This window comes from Neolamprologus brichardi, chromosome 9 (genome assembly GCF_056152115.1).
Source record: "Neolamprologus brichardi isolate AB-2024 chromosome 9, ASM5615211v1, whole genome shotgun sequence".
NCBI lineage: Eukaryota > Metazoa > Chordata > Actinopteri > Cichliformes > Cichlidae > Neolamprologus > Neolamprologus brichardi.
Window position 1 is genome coordinate 33,772,180 of NC_142112.1, and position 26,394 is coordinate 33,798,573.

At 41.3% G+C, this 26,394-nt stretch overlaps 1 protein-coding gene across 2 annotated transcripts; it reads left to right on the plus strand.

Moving 5' to 3' along the window:
* LOC148101500 (uncharacterized) lies at nt 1–26,394 on the plus strand. 2 transcript variants are annotated; one of them, XM_087846332.1, is made up of 5 exons: nt 1–126; nt 3,765–3,870; nt 4,861–5,883; nt 20,808–21,824; nt 22,150–26,394. In XM_087846332.1, the coding sequence occupies exons 2-5, from the start codon at nt 3,853–3,855 to the stop codon at nt 22,840–22,842; spliced, it is 2,751 nt and encodes a 916-aa protein (XP_087702458.1). In that variant the 5' UTR covers nt 1–126; nt 3,765–3,852; the 3' UTR covers nt 22,843–26,394. The 2 variants fall into 2 exon arrangements, with proteins under 2 accessions (XP_087702458.1, XP_087702457.1); XM_087846331.1 differs by lacking the exons at nt 1–126; nt 3,765–3,870; nt 4,861–5,883 and adding exons at nt 15,168–15,231; nt 16,693–16,798.

Below are 26,394 nucleotides of genomic sequence, written 5' to 3' on the forward strand. Positions count from 1 at the left end.
TCATGTGACTCTGGCCAAACGAATCAAGCCTCGACACAGTGCTTCTGAAGCAGCGTGTTGATCTTTTTGACACACGCACCGGAGCGTCAGCTTCAAGCGGACCATCACTATCTCTCACATCTAAAGGTAAGTGTCAAGGTAACTTTGAACTGAGTTCAGTCAATCTTGAGTTTTTCGAAGTTTTCTGAGTGAAGTTTTCTGTTGCTCTCTGTGAGAGAAGACCGTTAAAGGCGAGGCTCTCCAGAGTGCAGCAAAACAGGAAACAGCAGCTGGGTGTGTGTAAGTGTGCAAACGAATAGATTAGAAGTGGAAGTGAGACACGAGTATAGAAAGGTCAAGTTTCGTCATTTGTTTTTCTCACCACTGATCACGCGCTCAACACTCTACACATACTTGCATCACACGCGCGCTCTCAAGCATCAGTATTGTACAATTCTGGGCGTCACGTGAGTTGAGGTTGTTACCATATAAGGGAAATCTCCATTGTTCTGTAGCAGTGGTTCTCAAACTTTTCACAATGAGTTTCACCCTTACGAGCAACATCAAAGCACAGTAGTATAGGCCTATTTAACACCACATACACATACTTGCCAACATTCAAAAGGGCTCTCTGTATGTGTGTGTGTGTGTGTGTGTGTGTGTGTGTGTGTGTGTGTGTACACGTGGGCTGTTAACTGGAGTTGGTTGAACAGATGTGTGGCAGACTTGCTTTTCAGGGGCCGCTACCGACAAAACAGCAAATAAACACCAAATATGTCATCTGTGACATTTGTGAGGTTACCTCAAACACACTCCGTCAGTCTTGTTCCTCTAGAACAACAAAATGTTTACAAATATCGCGGGTTTACCTGGTGATATTCTCATGCAGATGGTGTTCACAGGACAGCAAGAGTAAACGATCGGGAGAATCTTGTCTTTGTCATCGTTCCCCTCGTACGTGTTATTACTCCGATTTCAGCGTTTTTGCTTCACAACTAGTGCAGTTTACTACTCAAATGGAGTCGAGTCAACCAGCGCCACCTCTGGCCAAGTACCATAGCCTACAGCCAGATTAACTTGTGACACACAGTAGCGGTTTTTGATAGGGCTACACGGGCTGTTGCCCGAGGCGGCATCGTGGTGGGGTGGTGGGGCACCACGGGCATTGGCAAGAAAAAGAAAAAAAAATTGCTCGTACTCGTGCTGCCCCGACATCATGCCAGCGCATATTGGGAATGTCGTAGGCACCGATCGGTTTTCTCCCATTTGCTGGGAGTAAGGGCGCCCTCCGTTTGCGAGGTGCGCCTGCTGCTTGCGGCACAGGGAGGAGAGGGCGGGGCGGCGGGGGAGTCTCTGGCTGGCTGGAGCGGCATCTAATAACCAACTCGCAAAATAAAACACACCAGACATTATGATACAGACTTATAATTTGCACCGATGTTTTTTTTTATTCTATACACGAAAAGTGAGCGCGAGAGCCCTCGGTGCGCCTGCTCGCTGCTGAAGTCAAAGTAAACTTTATTGTCATCTCCGCTACATACAGTCCAGTATATAGAGAGACGAGACGACGAGGCTCCAGTTACAGCAGTGCAAGTAAACAAACAATAAATATAAGAAGAGTAAGAAAATAAATATACACTTTAGGACCAGGGGTAAAGGGATCAATAACAATTTTAAATTTATCATTTACAGTTTGATGATTTAAAGTCTCACACACAACCCCTGGAAAGGGGAGGGGGACATGCTGCTTCCAAATAGAGCACATTTCATTCATCATGTTGTAAATCCAAGCCCATTATGTATTCACGATCTGAATACTGGGTTGTGCGAAATCCCAGAAATAAACCTCAGACAAAGTGAATCTGTGAACTAAGGTGTAGGTCTGTTAGGTTAAGTTGTGGTGATCCTCGGGTTGGGGAATTTTGTGTTCATACTGGAGTGCAAAATTAAAACCAATGGAAGATGGACAAGAAAAGTTCAAAGCCATCAGGTGCTCAGTTTAGAAAAAATAGAAAAGAAAAGGAGGAGAAACGAGCAAAAGATACAGGTAAGCAGATGTGTGATTGGATAATGGCAGGTCATCCTGAAACAATCAGACTAAACTCCAAACAATACATTATGTTACAGATTTTAATATTAATTAGTCATTGTTAATTGTTGATTTGTCCTGTTCTCATTGTATGACGAATTATGACGACTGTTTGGTAGCTGTTTGCATATTTTCTCTCTCTCTCTCTCTCTCTCTCTCTCTCTCTCTCTCTCTCTCTCTCTCTCTCTCTCTCTCTCTCTCTCTCTCTCTCTCTCTCTCTCTCTCTCTCTCTCTCTCTCTCTCTCTCTCTCTCTCTCTCTCTCTCTCTCTCTCTCTCTCTCTCTCTCTCTCTCTCTCTCTCTCTCTCTCTCTCTCTCTCTCTCTCTCTCTCTCTCTCTCTCTCTCTCTCTCTCTCTCTCTCTCTCTCTCTCTCTCTCTCTCTCTCTCTCTCTCTCTCTCTCTCTCTCTCTCTCCCTCCCTCCCTCCCTCCCTCCCTCCCTCCCTCCCTCCGTGTGTGTTTGTGTGTGTAAAGTTCCACAATACATGTGGAACTTTCTATTTTGTCTGTTTTTGTATCTTGCAAATAAACCTTTAAAATAAATAAAATTTTATTATGTATTTATTTTTGGCCTACATCAGTAAGAAATGCCAAATTATATACACAAAGTTATAGAAATCACCACTCCCGTTATTCATGATGATTCCAATAACATCACATAATAACATGTAACATCACATCCTGTAAGCACAGTCTGCCTGTGTCTTTTCTCTGGAAATGAACATTTTCAGTCAATATAGGTAATACATCAACATGGCTGCCATGGCTAAGTTAGGAATATTTTTAATGTAATTTCCAAAACTTGCATATGATTTGCTATTTGTAGCAGATCTACTGACTGTCACAGAGCAGCTGGAGCAGTCTCAAATGGAGGTCAGTCCACTACTGCCACCTGTGGCCAAGTGCCATAGCCTACTACTAGATTAACTCGTGACACATCTGCACCTGTTTCTATGACCACATTGAGTAGAGGCTGAGTGGCTGCACTTACACTGGTGCATTCAAATCTACCCACAAACACTGAAAGATGCAATGTGGATTGTCAAGACTCAAACCAATCATTAAGCAAAGACAGCAGGGATCACTTGTTCCTGTTTATTATACAGCCAGATTTACTTGTGACACACATGTGCAGCTGGCTTTATCACCTATTTTGAATTTGTTTCAAGCACAATACATTTGTAACTTTCAGTGTTTTCTGGTCTTCCAAAAGAAGAAGAAAAAACACCTTCAGCTACATGACATGCAATTGTGTATTTGTTTTCACCTTGTCATACACTTGAAGTTTTACAAATCACCTCTCCTTTTGTTAATATCATTTCAGTCTCAGACAATCTAGTTTTTCTTACAGAGATTGAATGCACCTTCTGCAGATGGCGGTACCACACAGTGTGCGTGAACTTCCCCTGTACAGAAAGCAACTACAAATGTTGTGAATGCTAAATAAACAGAAACAAATGATCCCTGTTGTCTTTGCTTAATGATTGGTTTTAGTCTTGACAATCCTCATTGCTGGCATTGCATCTTTCAATGCCAGCAATGCCAGGTATCAGTGCTCAAACCTTTTGTGTTTGTTTCCAATAAGTTGCCCACCTCGGGAAACAAAAATGTGTTCTTTTACTTGTCAGATGAACATATGAGACACTTTGACTCTTCAGTGCAGTGTGGAGCCTAACAAAGATCTGTTTTGTGTCCCAGCTGATCAGCAGGAGGAGAAGAGTCTGACGGAGCAGCAGAGGAACATTTTCAGCTACTTGGACTCAGCTCAGCCACTACAGAGAAAACGATGAGCTCAACACAGAAGGTGACAGACAGAGCAGGGCGATATGACCTTGGAGCAAATGTCGGCCAATTTCCTCTGGAAAATCCTTTTGGTTTAACTGTCAGCAAGCAATTTGCATTTGCACTGTTAAATTTTTATATAACTTTAATGCACATAAAAACAGCTGTTTGTTTAACTGAAAATATATTGATGAGTTTTTTAATAAAGTTGTGGAGTTGTAAAGTATTTTGTCTAGTGTCAATTATATCGTCAGTTATATTGTTATCACAAATTAAAAACAAAGTAACTTTTTGTAAAACTGTTATATTTAGAGCATCTTTTAAGTGGAATAAATTGCCTTATAAAATTAGAGAATTATTCAAACTCTTCAAAACTTCAATGACCACTTAAAAGCCGATTTACAGAGCTTTTAGTTGTTGTAAATATTGTAAGAGATTATTTCTTTTTGAAATTTGTGTAATGTGCCTGAATGTTATTGATATTATTATTATTATTATTGATTGCTTATATTTTAACAATTGTGAAACCTCACTGTGGATGTAAGAGCCAAATTGAATCCACTTTATTGTATAATATTTTATGTGATTGTATTTGACGGAAGATGAGCAACATCTGTTGTGGAAGCTAAAGGGGTTCTTTTTGAATAAACAAACATAGGATTTATTATCACTGAATAATTATGTATAAATCTATAAAAATTAAAGAAAGATGTAATAGGAAACAACACTATAATATAAATGATAAAATAATAATTTAGAGTGTGTGTGTGTGTACAATCAGGAGGGATGGGCATGATTTTAGTGTTTAAACAGTCATGAATTATTTTTAACACCAGGTTGGATGTAATGTGTTGGAACTACCAGCAGGTGGGGATAAGAGACATTTAAGGTGTTTGGTGCCACACTCCACCTTCAGGTTTAAAACTAGTGTTAATGGAGGAAGTTTGAAGGTTCAGTTTGTTCCACGACTGCATTTCACTCACTGCCTCTGTTTGTATCTCTGTCACTGCAGGACCAACATGGAGCGAGAAGTCAGCGCTCTCAGGAGGCCGACAAACCTCACAGAAGAAAGGGAGAGAAAAAACACCCCTGTGACGAGTGTGGGAAGCATTTTACTAGGAAGAATTCACTAAAACTTCATCAGGTCATCCACACTGGAGAGAGACCGTTCAGCTGTGACTTGTGTGGAAAGTCTTTTTCCTTAAAGGGTCACCTAAAACAACACCAACTCATCCACAGTGGAGTTAAAGCGTACAGCTGTGATCAGTGTGGCAGAGCTTTTACTCAAAGTGGTAGCTTACAGAGTCATCTAGTTACCCACTCTGGAATTAAGGCATACAGCTGTGACATTTGTGGGAAGGATTTTGCTCTGAAGGCTGAACTAAAACGTCATCAGTTAATCCACACTGGAGAGAGACCGTTCAGCTGTGACTTGTGTGGAAAGTCTTTTTCCAGGAAGGGTTCCCTAAAACAGCACGAACTCATCCACAGTGGAGTTAAAGCATACAGCTGTGACGAGTGTGGGAAGGAGTTTACTGAGAAGGCTAAACTAAAAAGTCATGAGTTCATCCACACTGGAGAGAGACCGTTCAGCTGTGACTTGTGTGGAAAGTCTTTTTCCTGGAAGGATTCCCTAAAACAGCACCAACTCATCCACAGTGGAGTTAAAGCGTACAGCTGTGATCAGTGTGGCAGAGCTTTTAATCGCAGTAGGAGCTTACAGAAGCATCTAGTTACCCATTCTGGAATTAAGGCATACAGCTGTGACATCTGTGGAAAAACTTTCAGCCAGAAAGGGTACCGAAATATACACTTACGCATTCACACCAGACATGATGTGTACTGCTGTGAACAGTGTGGCAAAGAGTTTATAACAGACGCACAGTTACAACGACACATGTTTACCCACACTGAGGAGAGACCTTATAAATGTGACCTGTGTGAGAAGACTTTTAAAGCTCCACATTACCTGAGCCTGAGTGGACACCAACAGATCCACACCAGAAAGAGACTCTACAAGTGCAGTTACTGTGAGGTATGTATTTATATTGTTATCTTGTCATTTTAGCCTGACTGTTTGGAACAACTCTGCTCATTAAACTGTGTTAGCATGTTAGCAATTCTACTTCATGGAAAAGCAGCTCTGAGTGATTATTCAGATTTTCATGTCAGTTATGATTTTAGTATTACTGTAGTATTATGGTGGAAGTATTGTAGTCATTGCAGCCCAGTAAACTGAGTGTGTTAACTGAAACAGTAAAATGTAATTGGACGTCTGCAGAGATGCTCTTTATTTCAGGCGACATTCAGGATAAAAATGTTGAAGGACTGACTTACACTGTCTTTGTGTCTTTGTTTAGAAGCAGAGTGACACAGATGGATCCAGTTCTCAACCCTGTCATCACTGTGGTGGTGGGAAAGACTTTCGTTGCGACGTCTGTGGAAAAACTTTCAGTCATCAAAATAACCTAAAAACACATCAACGTAGACACACTGGAGACAAACTGAAATACTGCAAAGAATGTGGGAGAAGCTTCACCACATCATATCACTTAAAACAACATGAACTGTTTCACAGTGGGGTTAAAAAGCACCTCTGTGATCAGTGTGGGTCATCCTTCAGCACTGCAAGTAACCTTAAAAAACACAAACGAGTCCACACGGGAGAGAAACCATACAAGTGCAGACACTGTGACAAAAGCTTCTCACAATCAAGTAGTCGTAACTATCATGAACGTGCACACATGGAAGGAAACTACAGCTGTGACCAGTGTGACAAGAGCTTCAGGAATCTCAGATCATACTCCGAACACAAACGATCCCACGTTACTAATAAACTGTTTCACTGTTACCAATGTGCCAAAACATTCACCTCATTGCCTGCTCTGTGCAAACATCAGCGTGATCACTCAGGGCTGAAATCACTCCCATCACTGGATCACAGTGCATCTGAAGACACAGAAAGATCCTCTGGTTGCAGTGTCAGACTCAAAAAGCTTGAAATCAGGCTCCACAGAGTTCAGATCTAATAATTTAAACTTGTGTTGAACTGAATTGGTTGCTGGGCTGAACCAATGCAAACTGAATAATACAGAAGATGAAATAATAGACTTTGATCAGTTAATAAAGGTCATGATCTTGATTCATTGTAGCTGCTACACAGATACTTCTGGGTCACTTCTCTCAGTTAGGAACCTTCCTCACCAAAACTGACTGTTGGACCACACCCCTGGTTTCATGAGAAATTGTTTCAGCCATGATTTCTCTTCCTGTATTTCAGAGTAAAGACTGAAGTGACAAATGGAAACATGTTGAAAAAACACAATGTGAGAGAGACGTTGAGGTCCTTAGAAGTTACCCTGGGTTTTTCTGTCACCCTGCTAGATGTTACACACCTTGTTATTGGACTGATTTCTACTGCTGGACTACTCCTGCAGAGAGTAACAATACTCTTACTAATTAGCTCCCTTTCACACCTTTGGGGATATTTATTTTTGTGCTTGAAGCGCTGTGAGCCAGAACAGCGAGAGAAAAATCTGCAACAGCAACGAGCCGAATGCTTAAGTGAATCCCAGCAGCTGCACATGTGCTACGCTGATTTAGAGGATATCTTTGCTCTGGATTTATATTAATACTTTTTCATTTCTATATGATTCTTCTTGCATCTAAACAAAGATGATTCAATTTGCTAAATTTTGATGGCTCTTCGTGCTCAGGTGTAAATGAGACGTAATATTTGCTCTTGGTTTGGTTCTCCTGTACAGAACCCTGCAGTACAACAGAAACCTAAAAACATTATTTGTAGTTGTTATTCTTAGTTGTTCTGCTGCCTAAATACCACAGGGTGTAATTATGAAGTTATTGAGTTGCACATACTTTACGACCTGCTTAAGTTCGAGGTCACAGCGTCTGTAGAGCAGCTGGAACATAATGAAGTCTACAAGGTTAAAGTTTTCTCTTCTCTTATTGTTTTCTCTGCTAGTTGGTTTGATGGATCTGAGAGCTTTTGTTTTTATTACTGTTATTATAATTATCATTAATATTTTACTCTTTAGAAGCTTTAAAATAGTGTTTGTGTTTGAAAAAATTGATTCAAGATCATAGCGTGGGTGTGGATAATTTTGCCAAAAAAAACGGTGGAAGTGGAGCGGCCAAAGAGGAAACGTTTAAAAGTAAGTACTGATATGATGTCTCAACAGGACCAGGAAATACATCTTTACAGGTCTACCTAAAAAATCAGTCAGACAACTACAGCTCATTCAGAACTCTGCTGCTCGAGTCCTCACTAAGACCAAAAAAGTGGACCACACCAGTCCAGCTCTGAGGTCTTCACTCTGGCTGCCTGTCCGTCAGATAGACTTTGAAGTTCTGATGCTGGTCTATAAAGTTCTGAATGGTTTAGGACCAAAATACATCAGTGACCTCCTCACCCAGTATGAACCTTCCAGATCCCTCAGGTCACCTGGATCCGTTTTTTTTAATCAGTTCCCAGAGTCAGAACCAGACACGGAGAAGCTGCATTCAGCTTTTATGCTCCATATATCTGGAACAAACTCCAAGAAAGCCTCAGATCATGTGAAACACTCAGTTTATTTAAATCCAGGTTGAAGACTCACCTGTTCTCAGCTGCATTTGAATAAAGCACCAAATCCACACTTTTAAGCTTAAATTCTTTTTAATCAATTTAATAAATCATGCTTTTTATTTGTTTTTGTTTTTTAATGTCTCTTTAAAGCACTTTGAATGACCTTGTTGTTGAATTGTGCTATATAAATAAACTTGCCTTGCCTTACTGAATATTATGTCACTTATTTATGTGCAAAGGTTTAATAATGAAGAACATTAAAACATTACTGTTGGCCACATGTCGGCAAAGTTATGTGACATTAGTGATGTTTGTACTAACTTGGTTTTAAAGCCTTTACTTTAAAATATTCTCTGTTCAATAGTCGACCTTAATCTTACAGAGAATGTGATGATTTTATGGATAATTAAAGTCGGTCATATATCCACAAACACAACAAGCTGAAAGTCAGTGTTGCTGCTCGGTTTGCAGTCCTGAATATCACGGCACAAGCAGGATTTGCTGCACTGTTAATGTTAGTGATGTTATATTGCTGCCTCTGTTCGGTGGTGTCGAGCCAAACAGACTTTAACGTGTGTTTGAACGAGTTGACGGTTCACTCGTTAAGCTGAAAGAAAGATGCCTCCGTGCCAGCTTGAACATGTTGCGTATGCCATCGGAACTGGATTTCAGTCTAAACTGATGTCTGTGTTGGTCCTGCAGAGAATCAGAGTTGGAAAAGTTGTTAATGTAGCAAAAAACAAAATGTAATGCAATCTCTTTAAAGCCATGATCTTTTTTTTTATCGCTGTCACTGGAGTGGGTAAATGAGTCTGCAAAGTTAAAAAAGCAGATTTACATTTATTGCTTATTACTTTTACCGAACATCATCCCATCCCATTTATACACATTTAAGAAATAACGTGGAAAATATCCTTTTGTTTGCATTTGGAGACTCAGCATTGGAACCATCCCAAATATTTGCACCAGGGAAACAACTTCTCAAGCTGGTAAAAAGGTCAAGGACACAGTTACACGATCGCTAAACTAACCTGTTTTTGAATAAAAGAAAACCATATAAGCATGATCCCTGGAATCTCGGTTTAAAAAAAGGTCAAGCACTACAAATTACTTTTCTTATGTTTAGTATACAGGAGTTGCTGCTCACACTCTGAGTTGCACTAGTGTGTCTGTTAGACGTCCCAAATGGACAGACCGCACTCGCACTCACGCCGGACACTGTAACAGTCACAATGGTGTGGTGTCTCTTTAAGACAACCCAAGTCAAGGGTTAATGTTGTCATCCGTATGCGCCACTGACTCTCTCTGTGATTGTGTGGACATGTGCTTGCACGCTAGTGCATGAGGAGGGACGGATTTTATGTTTTACCTCTCCAGACACCTTTGTTTGCAACGTTATGGGTTGTACGAACACTGCGCTCTATGCTTGTTAAGCTGCAGCCGTTCAACCGGGCTTATATGGTTGATGAAGAGAAGGTATATTAAAGAACACGCTGTGGAATTCCCAATGCCAGTGCGAGTGTGTATTCTTTTGGCTAAGTGTTTTGCCGCCTCCTCTCAACCACTTAACGCAACCCGACGTTACAACACCTCCTGACTTTATTTCCACGAGCCCTCGACTCAGCTGCAAAGTGCTTACGGGGTCAGTTTCATCAGAATTATCTGCCGTCATTCAGACATAAGTTGAGCAATGGTTTAACCAATTTTCCATCAAACCATGAAGGGATGTCGGAATTTAACAGAACATAGGATGTAAGTTAAGGAAATATAAGTTTGACTATGGAGCACATCTCCTTCAGCGTTCACAATAATGGATTGCATTTCTCTCAGTCAACTGACTGTTTAGGGGGGGGGGGGGGGGGGGGGAGCGGCTAATAGTTAGTGGGCTCTGTGTTTGTTGTTTTTTAATCACACTAGGAGTGAACAAAAGCAGAAAAAACCCTGTAAAGATGCAGACTGTGAAAGTCTGGTTTATACCATAAATCTTAACAGCTGTAACTGAGTTTTTTGTGGTTTAAGTTATAAGCATGTGTCAAGACTTCTGAGAGAGATCATTAATGCAGAGGATTGCAGCAGCTCTTGGATTTTCACTCTCTGCTGGCTTTTAGATGAACAGTCACATAAATTTCATTCCCAATTTTTCGCCTTTTTTCCAATTAAGATGTGTCTTTAAATCTTTTCTAGTTCGAATAGTTTATTCACATAGTAAAAAAGTAGCTCGGGAACTCAGTAAGTTTGAACCGCGTAAGTTTTGCCCACCGATGCTCTTGCCAACACTGCGTCAGGTGTTGAGGAACCAGGGCACCCTGACGAGAAGTGGGCTACTGGAGCAAGAAGGCATCGGTGGGCAAGAGACGAAAACAGGGCGTTGTTGGAATGCTACTACGCAAGTAACCCCGGCGGAAGGGGCTACATGAATAGGATGACGGACCTATGGATTCTTCGATACCCAACATTCACAATGACGGCGAAACAACTAGTAGCTCAGTGTTCCAACATTCGAAAGAAGGGACTGCTCTCACAGCTAGAGATTGACGAGGTACAACATAAATGCTACGGCAAGGAGGAGTCAGGACGCCAGGTCAGGGGGGAGATATCATCACCCCCACCCGAGATTGGGTACATAGCCCCAAGTGTGACAGGAGAAGGATCATTGAGTGCAAGAGGAACTGACCTGAAAGATAGGATCATGGCCAAGCTTGAAACCTGGACCCCCCGTAGCCGGTTACCAAGATTACGTGAAGTACCCTCAGAAGGTCTGCTAGATGATGTTAATGCAGCACTACGGACGATACCTACAGCCACGATTACCGACACTAACAAGCTGATCTACTATACGGCAGCAGTGATCAGTGAGATGCTTGGCTACAAGTTGAACAGCCACAAGGGGCAGTACCCTCCATGGAGAGGCTAGAGGGCAAGATCAAAGTAGCATGGAGGGAGGTGAGCCAACTAACGGAGTTGCAGAAAGGTACGACAAAGAAGGTGCATAAGAAATACAGCAAGCTGTCCATAGCTGTCCAGGCCTTGGAAACTGCCAAGCAAAGACTCACAGCCTTGGCCAGCCGCTTGAGGAGGTACACCAGAGAGATAGAAGGCAGGAGAATAAACCAGCTGTTCTCCACAGAACCAGCAAAGGTGTACTCTCAGTGGCAAGGGAACAATAATAAGAGAACAGCACCACCAAGGCTGGAGACGGAGCAATACTGGAAGAGCATATGGGAGAAGGACGCAACCCATAACGGCAATGCTCAGTGGCTAGTGGATCTGAGGGCAGACCATAGCGACCTCCCTGAACAGGGTCCAGTAACCATCACAGTGGCAGATATCCAAGAAAGGGTCTCCAGTATGAAGAATTGGACAGCACCAGGTCCCGACATGGTTCACGCCTACTGGCTGAAGAAGCTGACTGCACTCCACGAGCGTCTGGCAGCACAAATGAACCAGCTGCTAGTTGATGAGAGACACCCGGAATGGCTAACCGAAGGTCGGACGGTCCTGATCCCCAAGGACCCCAAGAAGGGACCAGTCCCCTCCAACTACCGACCATAACCTGCCTCAGTACTACATGGAAGCTCCTGTCAGGCATCATATCGGCTAAGATGAACAGGCACATGGGTCAATACATGAGCGGGACACAGAAAGGAATTGGCAAGAATACCAGAGGCGCAAAACACCAGCTACTGGTAGACAGAACAGTCAGCCGAGACTGCAAGACCAGACTAACCAACCTGTGCACTGCCTGGATTGATTACAAGAAGGCCTATGACTCAATGCCCCACAGCTGGATACTGGAATGCCTAGAATTGTACAAGATCAATGGGACCCTAAGAGCCTTCATCAGGAACTCAATGGGGATGTGGCGTACAACACTAGAGGCCAACTCCAAGCCCATAGCACAAGTCACCATCAAGTGCGGGATCTACCAGGGAGATGCTCTGTCCCCACTGCTGTTCTGCATAGGCCTGAACCCCCTCAGTGAGATCATTAACAAGACTGGCTACGGATACCGACTACGGAACGGAGCAGTTGTCAGCCACCTCCTGTACATGGATGACATCAAGTTGTATGCCAAGAGTGAACGAGACATCGATTCACTGATCCACACTACCAGGCTATACAGCAATGACATTGGAATGTCGTTCGGGCTGGAGAAGTGTAGTCGGATGGTAACAAAGAGAGGGAAGGTAGTCAGAACTGAGGGGATTGAACTACCAGAAGGCAACATTGCAGACATAGAGGACAGTTACAAGTACCTGGGGATCCCGCAGGCGAATGGGAACCATGAAGAGGCCGCTAGGAAAGCTGCAACCACCAAGTACCTGCAGAGGGTCAGGCAAGTCCTGAGGAGTCAGTTGAATGGTAAGAACGAGATCCGGGCCATCAACACGTATGCCCTGCCCGTGATCAGGTACCCTGCTGGGGTAATAGGCTGGCCAAAGGAGGAGATAGAAGCCACTGACATAAAGACAAGAAAGCTCCTTACCATGCATGGAGGGTTTCACCCCAAGTCCAGCACCCTGAGGCTGTACGCTAGGCGGAAGGAAGGGGGTCGGGGACTGGTGAGTGTCAGCACCACAGTCCAGGATGAGACAACAAACATCCAAGAATACATCACGAAGATGGCCCCAACTGACAGCGTGCTCAGTGAATACCTCAGGCAGCAGAAACCCAAGAAAGAGGAGGGAGACGAGGAACCATCATGGAAGGACAGGCCCCTGCACGGTATGTACCACCGGCAGATAGAGGAGGTGGCTGATATCCAGAAATCCTACCAGTGGCTGGACAAAGCTGGACTGAAAGATAGCACAGAGGCACTAATCATGGCAGCACAAGAACAAGCTCTGAGTACAAGATCCATAGAGGCTGGGGTCTATCACACCAGGCAAGACCCCAGGTGCAGGCTGTGTAAAGATGCCCCAGAGACAATCCAGCACATAACAGCAGGGTGCAAGATGCTAGCAGGCAGGGCATACATGGAACGCCATAACCAAGTGGCCGGCATAGTGTACAGGAACATCTGTGCCGAGTATAACCTGGAAGTCCCAAGGTCAAAATGGGAAATGCCCCCAAGGGTGGTGGAGAATGACCGAGCTAAGATCCTGTGGGACTTCCAGATACAGACGGACAAAATGGTGGTGGCTAACCAACCGGACATAGTGGTAATAGACAAACAGAAGAAGACGGCCGTAGTGATCGATGTAGCGGTTCCGAATGACAGCAATATCAGGAAGAAGGAACACGAGAAGCTGGAGAAATACCAAGGGCTCAGAGAAGAGCTCGAGAGGATGTGGAGGGTGAAGGTATCGGTGGTCCCCGTGGTAATCGGAGCACTAGGTGCGGTGACTCCCAAGCTAGGCGAGTGGCTCCAGCAGAACCCGGGAATAACATCGGAGATCTCTGTCCAGAAGAGCGCAGTCCTGGGAACAGCTAAGATACTGCACAGGACCCTCAAGTTCCCAGGCCTCTAGTAGAGGACCCGAGCTTGAAGGATAAACCGCCCGCAGGGGTGTGCTGGGTGTTGGGTTTTTTTTTGTATATATATATATATATATATATATATATATATCTGCAGCAGGTCCTCTTAGCGTGGACCCTCATTTATAAACACAACTTCTCACTACACAAATACCTCATCTGGAACAACAGAGATATTTTATTTCTTTTATTATCACTTTTCCTGGAAACTTGGGTCCAAAATGGGGTGGTTAATGGTTAATAAAGAGGGAGCACTACTTACTTACAATGAATCCCTTACACTTTATAATTTTCCCGTAAGTGTTCGGGAATTCTCAATGGTGCCTTGGTGCCATACCCTCAGGTACTTTAATGTTATATAAAAACACTGACAGTTCAATATCTGCCTCAGTCACTCTCCCTGATCCAGCTGAGTCAGCAGTGGGAAAAATCTGCTTTTCACAGGAACTTGGTAACAGCAATAAGAGAATACGTAGTTTATTCCAAGAAGATATCATGTCTCTCCCATATATATAATATCTTACTGGAACCGACATGTTCCAGATATCACCTGGAAGACAGTCTGGATGATCCCATAAATATCTAATTGCAAACAAGGTGAAGGAAATCTCATATAAAATTCTTCATAAATGTTACCCTGCCAGTCACTATATGGTAACATTTAAAAGAGACATAAATACTAATTGAACTTTCTGTGGGGATCATCCAGAAACTGTGGCACATCTTTTTTGGTACTGTTCCTCTACACAGAGATTCTGGAAGGAATTTAGCAGTTTTGTTATTGTCCATATTTTAAGGGAGTTTTCTTAATAATGGGAAAATGTTTTATTCTGTTTCTTTAAGTTCCCCAGGAAGAATGATAAATGTTTTTTTATAATAAATTTGTTAATACTTTTAGCTAAATTTTTTATCCATAAATGTAAGTTTATTAATAAAACACCATATTTCTGCCTTTTTATAAGGATATGGAATTGTACATACAATCAATATCAGACTCAACCAACAAAAAGGCTCTCAGAACAATATTTATATGTTGATCTTTGCGCTTACTCATATCATAATTTTTTTACTCCTGATTTTGTATGTTCATGTTCTGTTCTTTCGTAAACTTCATCTGTTTGTATGTTGTATACTCATTGTGTGTTCAATAAAGTTCAATTTAAAAAAAAGTACAGAAACTTCAGACGTCACTAATCATGTGACTCTGGCCAAACGAATCAAGCCTCGACACGGTGCTTCTGAAGTAGCGTGTTGATCTTTTTGACACACGCACCGGAGCGTCAGCTTCAAGCGGACCATCACCACCTCTCACATCTAAAGGTAAGTGTCAAGGTAACTTTGAACTGAGTTCAGTCAATCTTGAGTTTTTCGAAGTTTTCTGAATGAAGTTTTCTGTTGCTCTCTGTGAGAGAAGACCGTTAAAGGCGAGGCTCTCCAGAGTGCAGCAAAACAGGAAACAGCAGCTTCATGTTTCAATAGTTTCGTGAGTTGTTTTTATTAACACTGATCACGCGCTCAACACTCTACACATACTTGCATCACACGCGCGCTCTCAAGCATCAGTATTGTACAATTCTCGGCGTCACGTAAGTTGAGGTTGTTACCATATAAGGGAAATCTCCATTGTTCTGTAGCAGTGGTTCACGGGCATTGGCAAGAAAAAATAAAATAAAATAAAAAATTGCTCGTATTCATGCTGCCCCGACATCATGCCAGCACATATTGGGAATGTCGTAGGCACCGATCGGTTTTCTCCCATTTGCTGGGAGTAAGGGCGCCCTCCGTTTGCGAGGTGCGCCTGCTGCTTGCGGCGCAGGGAGGAGAGGGCGGGGCGGCGGGGGAGTCTCTGGCTGGCTGGAGCGGCATCTAATAATCAACTCGCAAAATAAAACAAAATAAAAACATAACAACAAACAGATATTATGATACAGACTTATAATTTGCACCGATGTTTTTTCGAAATTCTATAAGCCAAAAGTGAGCGCGAGAGCCCTCGGTGCGCGTGCTTGCTGCTGAAGTCAAAGTAAACTTTATTGTCATCTCCGCTACATACAGTCCACTATATAGAGAGAGGAGACGACGAGGCTCCAGTTGCAGCAGTGCAAGTAAACAAACAATAAATATAAGAAGGGTAAGAAAATAAATATACACTTTAGGACCAGGAGTAAAGGGATCAATAACAATTTATAATTTATAATTTACAGTTTGATGATTTAAAGTCTCACACACAACCCCTGGAAAGGGGAGGGGGACATGCTGCTTCCAAATAGAGCACATTTCATTCATAATGTTGTAAACCCAAGCCCATTATGTATTCACGATCTGAATACTGGGTTGTGCGAAATCCCAGAAATAAACCTTAGACAAAGTGAATCTGTGAACTAAGGTGTAGGTCTGTTAGGTTAAGTTGTGGTGATCCTCGGGTTGGGGAATTTGTGTTCATACTGGAGTGCAAAATTAAAACCAATGGAAGATGGACAAGAAAAGTTCAAAGCCATCAGGTGCTCAGTTTAGAAAAAATAGAAAAGAAAAGGAGGAGAAACGAGCAAAAGATACAGGTAAGCAGATGTGTGATTGGATAATGGCAGTAGCAATTGCTGGCATTGAAAGATGCAATGCCAGCAATGCCAGGTATCGGTGCTCAAACCTTTTGTGTTTGTTTCCAATAAGTTGCCCACCTCAGGAAGCAAATGTGTTCTTTCACTTGTCAGATGAACATGTGAGACACTTTGACTCTTCAGTGCAGTGTGGAGCCTAACAAAGATCTGTTTTGTGTCCCAGCTGATCAGCAGGAGGAGAAGAGTCTGACGGAGCAGCAGAGGAACATTTTCAGCTACTTGGACTCAGCTCAGCCACTACAGAGAAAACGATGAGCTCAACACAGAAGGTGACAGACAGAGCAGGGCGATATGACCAAAAATATTTATCACGATATACATTTGAAAATTTGCGATAACGATATAACTGACGATATAAGTGACACCAGACAAAATACTTTACAACTCCACAACTTTATTAAAAAACCCATCAATGTATTTTCACTTAAACAAGCAGCTGTTTTTTTATGTGCATTAAAGTTATATAAAAAGTTAAAAGTGCAAATGCAAATTGCTTGCTGACAGTTTAACCAAAAGGCATTTCCAGTGGAAATTGGCTGACATATCCTGAGCATAACAATGTATAATATCCACAAAACTTAAAAAGAGGTTATACAGTCGTGGCCAAAAGTTTTGTGAATTGCATAAATATTGGGAAAGTTGCTGCCTAAGTTTTTATAATAGCATTTTGCATACACTCCAGAATGTTATGAAGAGTGATCAGATGAATTGCATCGTCCTTCTTTGCCATGAAAATGAACTTAATCCCAAAAAACCCTTCCCACTGCATTTCATTGCTGTCATCAAAGGACCTGCTGAGACCATTTCAGTAATCGTCTTCTTAACTCAGGTGAGAATGTTGACGAGCACAAGGCTGGAGATCATCATGGCTGTATCCCAATTCAGGGTCTGCAGCCTCAACGGTCCTCAAGGGCCGCATACTCAAAGACCGCTAAGGCCGGAAGTGCGAGGCTTGTAGGCTTGTGAAATGGGACGTCTAGCCTCCATCGCGCTGCCCAGGTTGCCTAGCAACCATGATACTAACAGCTGGAAACGTTTCATACAGCTTTGTTTGACAGAAATGAAGGAGAACATATTTTGTTCATTTGTTTCTACATGAGCTCTGTGTGATTTAATAAGTATCTGAGGCTGAAACCACAGGACTGTAAAACATGATTGTTGAGCTTCATTTCTGTACTGAACAGTCATTTAAGATTAGTTAGTAAATAACAATTAGCTAATGTTGTTCATGAGACTAAAGTCATCTCACTTTGGTAATGTAAATATAATATGGCCAATATTATAGTTATTATATTAATCATTATTAGTCATTACAGCAGTGAGTTTGAACTCTGTGTCAAATACTGAGCTTCAGTAAAGATTCAAGTTGCAGTTATTTATATGTCCTATCACCTTAAATCTTTATTCAAATACAAGTTTCTTTGACAGTGTATATAGATGTATCATACATAAGAGACAAATATTGTTTGTTTAATTTGTTGGCATTACTAAATTTGGCTCAATGCTTACATATATGTGTAAAAAGCAAATTATACGAGCTGTGAAAACTGTTTCTGATAGAATGAAGAGTAGACTGATATATTAAATATTCCTTTATTGGGTGAGAAAATCAGACCATGTCATAACTGCTTTAAGTCATACAGAATAGATATCAGAGCCTTAAACAGGCTGACTTTTGCTAAATGGGTCAAACTGGGCAGAAAGTCTACAAACACATAACATCCTTATAAAATATGATGTAACAATATAGATCAACTTACCTCAGAATATATAAAGCATATAAACAATTACAGCAATATGATGCAACAAACACAGCAGTGCTACTAATCCAAAATACTCAAAGCTTCATAGAACTGAAACATTTATTTTTAGCTCCATTCTGCTGCTGATACATACTTTAGGTTTCTGAATATTAAACTTGTTGCTGCCTTTCATGGTGTGTAACTTGAAGGCCCTGAGTACTTTCTCCCACACTGAAAACACTGGAATGATACAATTATTTGAACATTACCTAATAAGACTGATTCAGGACAGACAATTAGTTATTCTAAACTTTTCTAGCAGTCCTTCACAAACAGGGAACAGTCTGTCTATTCTCTCCATCTGTCAGCTGCTGCTGGCTCTTCCTTCTCCTCTTCCTCACACACTGCTGAGTTTGTCCTGGTGGATCATCAGGGGTGCAAAGCCTCACAGATGATGTGCAGCAGTGGGTCCCTCAGTCTGTCCTCACTCTGGACATTTGCAGTTGTCACACATGGAAATCAAATGTGTGATAAGCTGCAGGATTCAAACACAAGTGTAACTTATAAATACATGTTCACACTTTTATTCCACAATCAGAGAGAAAGAAACAGAGAGAGAGTGCAGGACAGACAGACAGGTGTCTCAGGTGTATACACTGCTACAAAACAGCACCAGAGAAGGAGGATTTAGTGTTTGTGTTATTACGAGTGCTAAACAAGACGAGTTCCCAGATGGTACAGTGGACACGTGTGACTCCTGTGATTAAAGCATCTTTCTTTCAGCTTAACGAGTGAACCGTCAGCTCGTTCAAACACACGTTAAAGTCCGTTTGGCTCGACACCACCGAACAGAGGCAGTAATATACCCGAGTCATTTAAACGGCTGTCTAAATGACTCGGGTAAACTTTGTAGCATGCGTGCTTGTTGTTTTTATTTTGGGTGGGGGAGGTTCAATTTCAGGGAGCGTTGAGGCAGTTGCCATGTTGCAACGAGCTTAGCCTCTGTCTCGCTAGCTTGCTCTGCGCTCAGTGGATCTGCGCTCGACAGTGCAGCCTAGGCGGATAAGTCGAACGCAGATTCAGTGAGCTCTCAACACAGACAGCATTGTCAGAAGAAAAGTTTATAAAATAAATTAAATATATTGTATTGATCGATAAATATGCGCACAGAACCGAAAGCAATGTATCTAACGCTTCAATATCGATACATGTATTGTATCTAACCCCTAGCGTTTTACCGGTATTCTATCACGATATTTTATATCAACTGTATGATATGGCCCAGCCCTACATGAAAGGCAACCTGATTGTACACTAATCACACATTAAAATGAGCAAAAGAGGCAAAACTGTGTGCCAGAGTCAGGGGTCAGCGTTTTGTTTTTATGTCACAGCACCAGAACGATTGCAGGTGCTCATAAGTAGTTACCATAAATCACCACCTTTCATGGTCTCACCACATCAACTCTGTTATTAGGAAAATGGGACAAGGTATAGCTATGGCTATGAAATGCTCTTTCTGTATCACTTCTTCAATTATGAAAGATGTCATTAATGCACTAGTAATGTCTTATCTGGAGTATTGTTCAATCACTTGGTCAGCAGCTAATAAGACAGATCTTAACAGACTTCAGTTAGTCCAGAATAAGGCGTCCAGATTAGTGTTAAGATGTTCATACTATACTAATATGGAAAAATGCATTATCAACTTTCTTGGCTTCCTGTACAGGCTAAAATATTCTATAGCTTACTTGTAGTTATAAAGAAAGCAATTCTGTTAAACACACCACATTTATTTCTGCTCAGCTGCAGTATCCCGATGAAATACATAATCATATTACACAATTTTCAACAAACTGCAATTTAGTAAATGCTCGAGTTAAAAGTAACTTTTTGTAAAACTGTTATATTTAGAGCAACTTTTAAGTGGAATAAATTGCCTTATAAAATTAGAGAATTAGCAACTATTCAAAACTTCAATGAACACTTAAAAGCCGATTTACAGAGCTTTTAGTTGTTGTAAATATTGTAAGAGATGGTTTGTTTTTGAAATTTGTGTAATGTGCCTGAATGCTATTGATATTATTATTATTATTATTATTGATTGCTTATATTTTAATTGTGAAACCTCACTGTGGATGTAAGAGCCAAATTATGTGGATATCTTGAATCCATTTTATTGTATAATATTTTATGTGAAGCTAATGGGGTTCCTTTTGAATAAACAAATAAACAAACATAGGATTTAATATCACTTAATAATTATGAATTATATTTATAAATCTATACAAATTATAGAAATATGTAATAGGAAACAACAAAATAATATAAATTATAAAATAATACAAAAGTGTGTGTGTGTGTGTGTGTGTGTACACAATCAGGAGGGATGGGCATGATTTTAGTGTTTGAGGTGTTTGGTGCCACACTCCACCTTCAGGTTTAAAACTAGTGTTAATGGAGGGAGTTTGAAGGTTCACTTTGTTCCACGACTGCATTTCACTCACTGGCTCTGTTTGTATCTCTGTCACTGCAGGACCAACATGGAGCGAGAAGTCAGCGCTCTCAGGAGGCCGACAAACCTCACAGAAGAAGGAGAGAGAAAACATACAGCTGTGATGAGTGTGGGAAGGGTTTTACTGTGAAGGGTTCACTAAAACAGCATCAGGTCATCCACACTGGAGAGAGACCGTTCAGCTGTGACTTGTGTGGAAAGTCTTTTTCCTTGAAGGGTCACCTAAAACAACACCATCTCATCCACAGTGGAGAGAGGCCGTTCAGCTGTGACTTGTGTGGAAAGTCTTTTACCAGGAAGGGTTACCTAAAACAACACCAACTCATCCACAGTGGAGAGAGGCCGTTCAGCTGTGACTTGTGTGGAAAGTCTTTTTCCTTGAAGGGTTACCTAAAACAACACCAACTCATCCACAGTGGAGTTAAAGTGTACAGCTGTGACGAGTGTGGGAAGGAGTTTACTGAGAAGGCTTCACTAAAACGTCATCAGGTCATCCACACTGCAGAGAGGCCGTTCAGCTGTGACTTGTGTGGAAAGTCTTTTTCCAGGAAGGGTTCCCTAAAACAACACCAACTCATCCACAGTGGAGAGAGGCCGTTCAGCTGTGACTTGTGTGGAAAGCCTTTTTCCAGGAAGGAATCCCTAAAACAACACCAACTCATCCACAGTGAAGTTAAAGTGTACAGCTGTGATCAGTGTGGCAGAGCTTTTACTCGCAGTAGCCACTTACAGAGTCATCTAGTTAGCCACTCTGGAATTAAGGCATACAGCTGTGACATTTGTGGAAAAACTTTCAGCCTGAGAGGGAACCGAAATATACACCTACGCATTCACACCAGACATGATATGTACTGCTGTGGTCAGTGTGGCAAAGAGTTTATAACAGACACACAGTTAAAACAACACATGTTTACCCACACTGAGGAGAGACCTTATAAATGTGACCTGTGTGAGAAGACTTTTAAATCTCCACATTCCCTGAGACTACACCAACAGATCCACACCAGAAAGAGACTCTACAAGTGCAGTTACTGTGAGGTATGTATTTATATTGTTATCTTGTCATTTTAGCCTGACTGTTTGGAACAACTCTGCTCATTAAACTGTGTTAGCATGTTAGCAATTCTACTGCATGGAAAAGCAGCTCTGAGTGATTATTCAGATTTTCATGTCAGTTATGATTTTAGTATTACTGTAGTATTATGGTGGTAGTATTGTAGTTATTGCAGTCCAGTAAACTGAGTGTGTTAGCTGAAACAGTAAAATGTAATTGGACGTCTGCAGAGATGCTCTTTATTTCAGGCGACGTTCAGGATAAAAGTGTTGAAGGACTGACTTACACTGTCTTTGTGTCTTTGTTTAGAAGCAGAGCAACACAGATGGATCCAGTTCTCAACCCTGTCATCACTGTGGTGGTGGGAAAGACTTTCGTTGTGACCTCTGCGGAAAAACTTTCAGTTGGCAAGCTGCTCTTAAAACACATCAACGTAGACACACTGGAGACAAACTGAAATACTGCAAAGAATGTGGGAGAAGCTTCACCACATCATATCACTTAAAACGACATGAACTGATTCACAGTGGGGTTAAAAAGCACCTGTGTGATCACTGTGGGTCATCCTTCACCACTGCATGTGAGCTTAAAACACACAAACGAGTGCACACAGGAGAGAAACCATACAAGTGCAGACACTGTGACAAAAGCTACTCACGTTCAGGTAATCGTAACTATCATGAATGTACACACATGGAAGGAAACTACAGCTGTGACCAGTGTGACAAGAGCTTCAGGAATCTCAGTTCATACTCCGAACACAAACGATCCCACATTACTAATAAACTGTTTCACTGTTACCAATGTGCCCAAACATTCACCTCATTGTCTGCTCTGTGCAAACATCAGCGTGATCACTCAGGGCTGACATCACTCCCATCACTGGATCACAGTGAATCTGAAGAGACAGAAAGATCCTCTGGTTTTTGTGTCAGACTCAAAAAGCTTGAGATCAGGCTCCACAGAGTTAAGATAGAATCATTTAAACTTGTGTTGAACTGAACTGGTTGCTGGGCTGAACTTCTATATAATACAGATTTACATGGGATCTTTTTTTCTGTCAGTTTTGTCCTTTTTTCTCTGTCCTGGTTTTGCTCGTCTGTAAATAATTGAAAGTCAGTCAAATAGTTCATTGTTCTCCAGCAAAACATTTTGGAAACTCATGTTTAACCTTTGAAACTCTGACATGTCGTCAATGGAAAATTGTATTTAGTAGTCCGTATAATCTTTTAACCCTTTAAAACCGGTCGGAGCGGGCACGCTCTGTTTTGCATAACTATTTTTAAATCCCGGTAGCTCTGCAACCACGTAAGGTAGCGCAATAATTTTTTTTGCATATGAAACCGGAGGAGTTGTACTTACATCTTATGCCATCAGCTTGTCTTCGGTCACAGTTTCCTTCCACATACAGCTTTGCAAAAACTGCATAAAAAGCACTTGCAGCAACAAAAACATAATATTCCAGAAACACGCTTTGCCGATCCGATCAGCTGTTCATAACACTTCCTATGTCCATCAGCGCGAACTATCGCATGTCCGCCATGACCTGCCTGAAACCGAAAGTGACATCATTTTGTGGAAATGTAGTTTTTTACCATATAGCCTCATGAGCCTATACTGGTGTTTTTAAAAGTTATCTTTGACTTCATGACTTTCTGTGTCGTTTCTGGGATGCTTAGGACTCATATTGCACTGCTGGAAATAGTTTATTTTGATGCAGATGCTGCTTTTTTGCAAATTTGCACTATAATATTTATTTTCGTTTTTCCTGCAGTATATAAAAATTGGTGTATTTCAAAAATAAAACTATGAAGACACTCAAAATAAATTTCCTGTGGTGGGAAACTATTTTGTGCAACTGTTTTGTATTTACAGTTTTGAGGGATAAGCCTCTTAAATTTCTCTAACTAGACATATATGTTGAAAAACAAAAACGATTTTCAATTTTTTTGTAGTTTATTGCACTTTTTTGCAATTTATATAATTACTATGCACTTAATGCAGACATATTATTAAAATTTAGACTGTAATGGTTGTATTGATGTATAGCAACTTGAAATGCTCCCAAAAATGGCTCCACAGCATGTAAAAATATAATATAAGCTCTGGCTGACTTGGTTCTATGGTAGGTCTTAAAGGGTTAATGATATACGTTTGCATATGGTAGAATACTGCATGTAATCATTTGTGTTTAGAAGTATATATTTGGTGGCATATTAAAAGAATGTCTCATCCTGGGAGGTCTGTAACATTCTGTAACAACACGTGTTCTGGCGTTCACCCACACATCCTAGGAGCATGGGAAAGGTTGTACCTTGTCTTATTGTTTTACGGTAGGATTAATGTAGTTATATCTGTCTTAGTCTAAGTGCCTTTTGTTTAGATGAACTGCTGGACCTCCAGACCAGCAGGTTTAGGGAAGTCGTTTATGGGGTCACACTCTGACACACACACACACACACACGTACACCTCCACATTTTAATGTATGGAACAAACGCTCACTGAAGTGTATAAATAAAGGACCAGACCAGACCATCTAAACAAAGATTATTAAATTTGCTAAATTTTGATGGCTCTTCGTGCTCAGGTGTAAATGAGACGTAATATTTGCTCTTGGTTTGGTTCTCCTGTACAGAACCTTGCAGTACAACAGAAACCTAAAAACATTATTTGTAGTTATTATTCTTAGTTGTTCTGCTGCCTAAATACCACAGGGTGTAATTATGAAGTTATTGAGTTGCACATACTTTACGACCTGCTTAAGTTCGAGGTCACAGCGTCTGTAGAGCAGCTGGAACATAATGAAGTTGTCGGATTATGATATTATTTTATGCCATGTTAGACCCCTAATTAAAGATTGTGAATTATTATGTAGTTTCAGTTTGCATTATGCTCCTGAACTAGAAGAAGGTGATAACTATTACATTTGGTAAACTGATTTGCATTACATTAGACTGTTGATTTATTGTGAATGAATGATATTGTTTTATGATGCATTATACTGCTGAGTTATAAGAAAATACTGTTCACAGAAAGTCATCGTCTCATTTGTCTGATTAGAAGAGAACAGAGCATACTGCCCCATTTCATCAGGAGCAGATAAACAGGGAGCCAAGGTCGTAGCTTAGGCGCTGTGTGAGAAAGAATGTTTAGGCTTTGATGATTAGGTGGGGGCCACTAGAGGCTATAAGAGTTTGATCAAGGCTCCACCATTTTGAGATCTGATGCTGTCTGTGTATGGTGTCCATCTCCCACGCGTGTGTTCATTAAATCATCGTTTGACTTGACCCGGCCGGACCAGTGTTGTTATTTTGGTTTTCCTCTTGTATCCATTCCCAATATTTGAATCCGTAACAGTTTTGGGGGCTCGTCCTGTGGTATTGGGATGGAAGTTTTGGAGGTTTGGACGGTCCGAGGTGGTTGAACGGGCAGGCACGAGCCAGTGGTCTGACGTGAGTGGGCAAGCCGGCACATTTAAAGGTGAGGCACAACCTGTTGAATGTAAATCCAAACTGTGCCAAATTGGACTGTATAAATTAAAAGTCTACTCACTGAAATTACTGGTGAAGGCCTGTTTTGATTTTGATGAAAAATCTCATGAGTTTTGAAACTTGAAATAAGCTTAAAGGTAAAAATACTGAGTTAGAGTCTCAGGTAAAGGTAAAAATACTGAGTTAGAGTCTCAGGTAAAGGTAATAATACTGGGTTAGAGTCCCAAGGTAAAGGAAAATAATACTGAGTTAGAGTCTCAGGTAGTTTGATAGGGAATTGGTCATTTTGTGAGTTAGAGTCTCCATTGGTCTAAGGATTGCATCTGTGTTGGCCATGTTGCGAGTTAGAGTCTCCATTGTCCATAACGTTGCATCTGCCTCAGTCATACTCTTGTTTTTGGGTGTTGTCTGTTGTTTAAAAGTATTATAAATTTTGTTAGAACGGTGGTTAGAGTCCACTAGGAGGCGCAGTGCTCAGAGGTAACGCTTGCCAAGGCCAGGGACGCCTAGGCCTTGTCCTCTTTGAGGGATAGTCAGTTGGTCACTGTGGAGCTTGGGGCACTCCAGAATAACTAGGAGTTAGAGTCTCCTTACCGTGTTGAACGGTATCTGCGCTTTTTTGGACACTTTAAATTGAGTTAGGGATTTTAGAGATTAGGCCAGATACAGTTAGAGTCTGATACTGGTTAATTGATTACAAAAAAGTTGGACTTTCTTCGGTTGGACCCGTTAACTTAAATTTGTCAAAATTGTGTAGGCGCTAAAACTTTCAGGCCTGAGAGTGATTGTAAATATAAGACGTCTTTGTAAAATATAATAGAGAGTTGAGTGTGAAACGAGGCTGTGTGTGACGACAGCGTGCTGCAGCGCTGCAAGCTATTTTTAGACGGTGTGTGAACATGCAAATGAGGTGGCTGCTGTGAAGCCCACAGAGGACTTCCTGTTTAGCGTGTTATTGAGTTTTATAAGTATGATTTGCAAACAATGATACATGCCTGTAATTAAAACGCTGATTTTGCTGATTACAATATTACAAATAAAGTTTTGAATGACTACGGTGAA

Bases quoted from the DNA above. Each gene is read 5' to 3' on its own strand.
- LOC148101500 (XM_087846332.1), top strand. The intron at 5,884-20,807 runs GTATGTATTTAT...CTGTCACTGCAG, and splicing joins ACAAGTGCAGTTACTGTGAG to GACCAACATGGAGCGAGAAG. The intron at 21,825-22,149 runs GTATGTATTTAT...GTCTTTGTTTAG, and splicing joins ACAAGTGCAGTTACTGTGAG to AAGCAGAGCAACACAGATGG.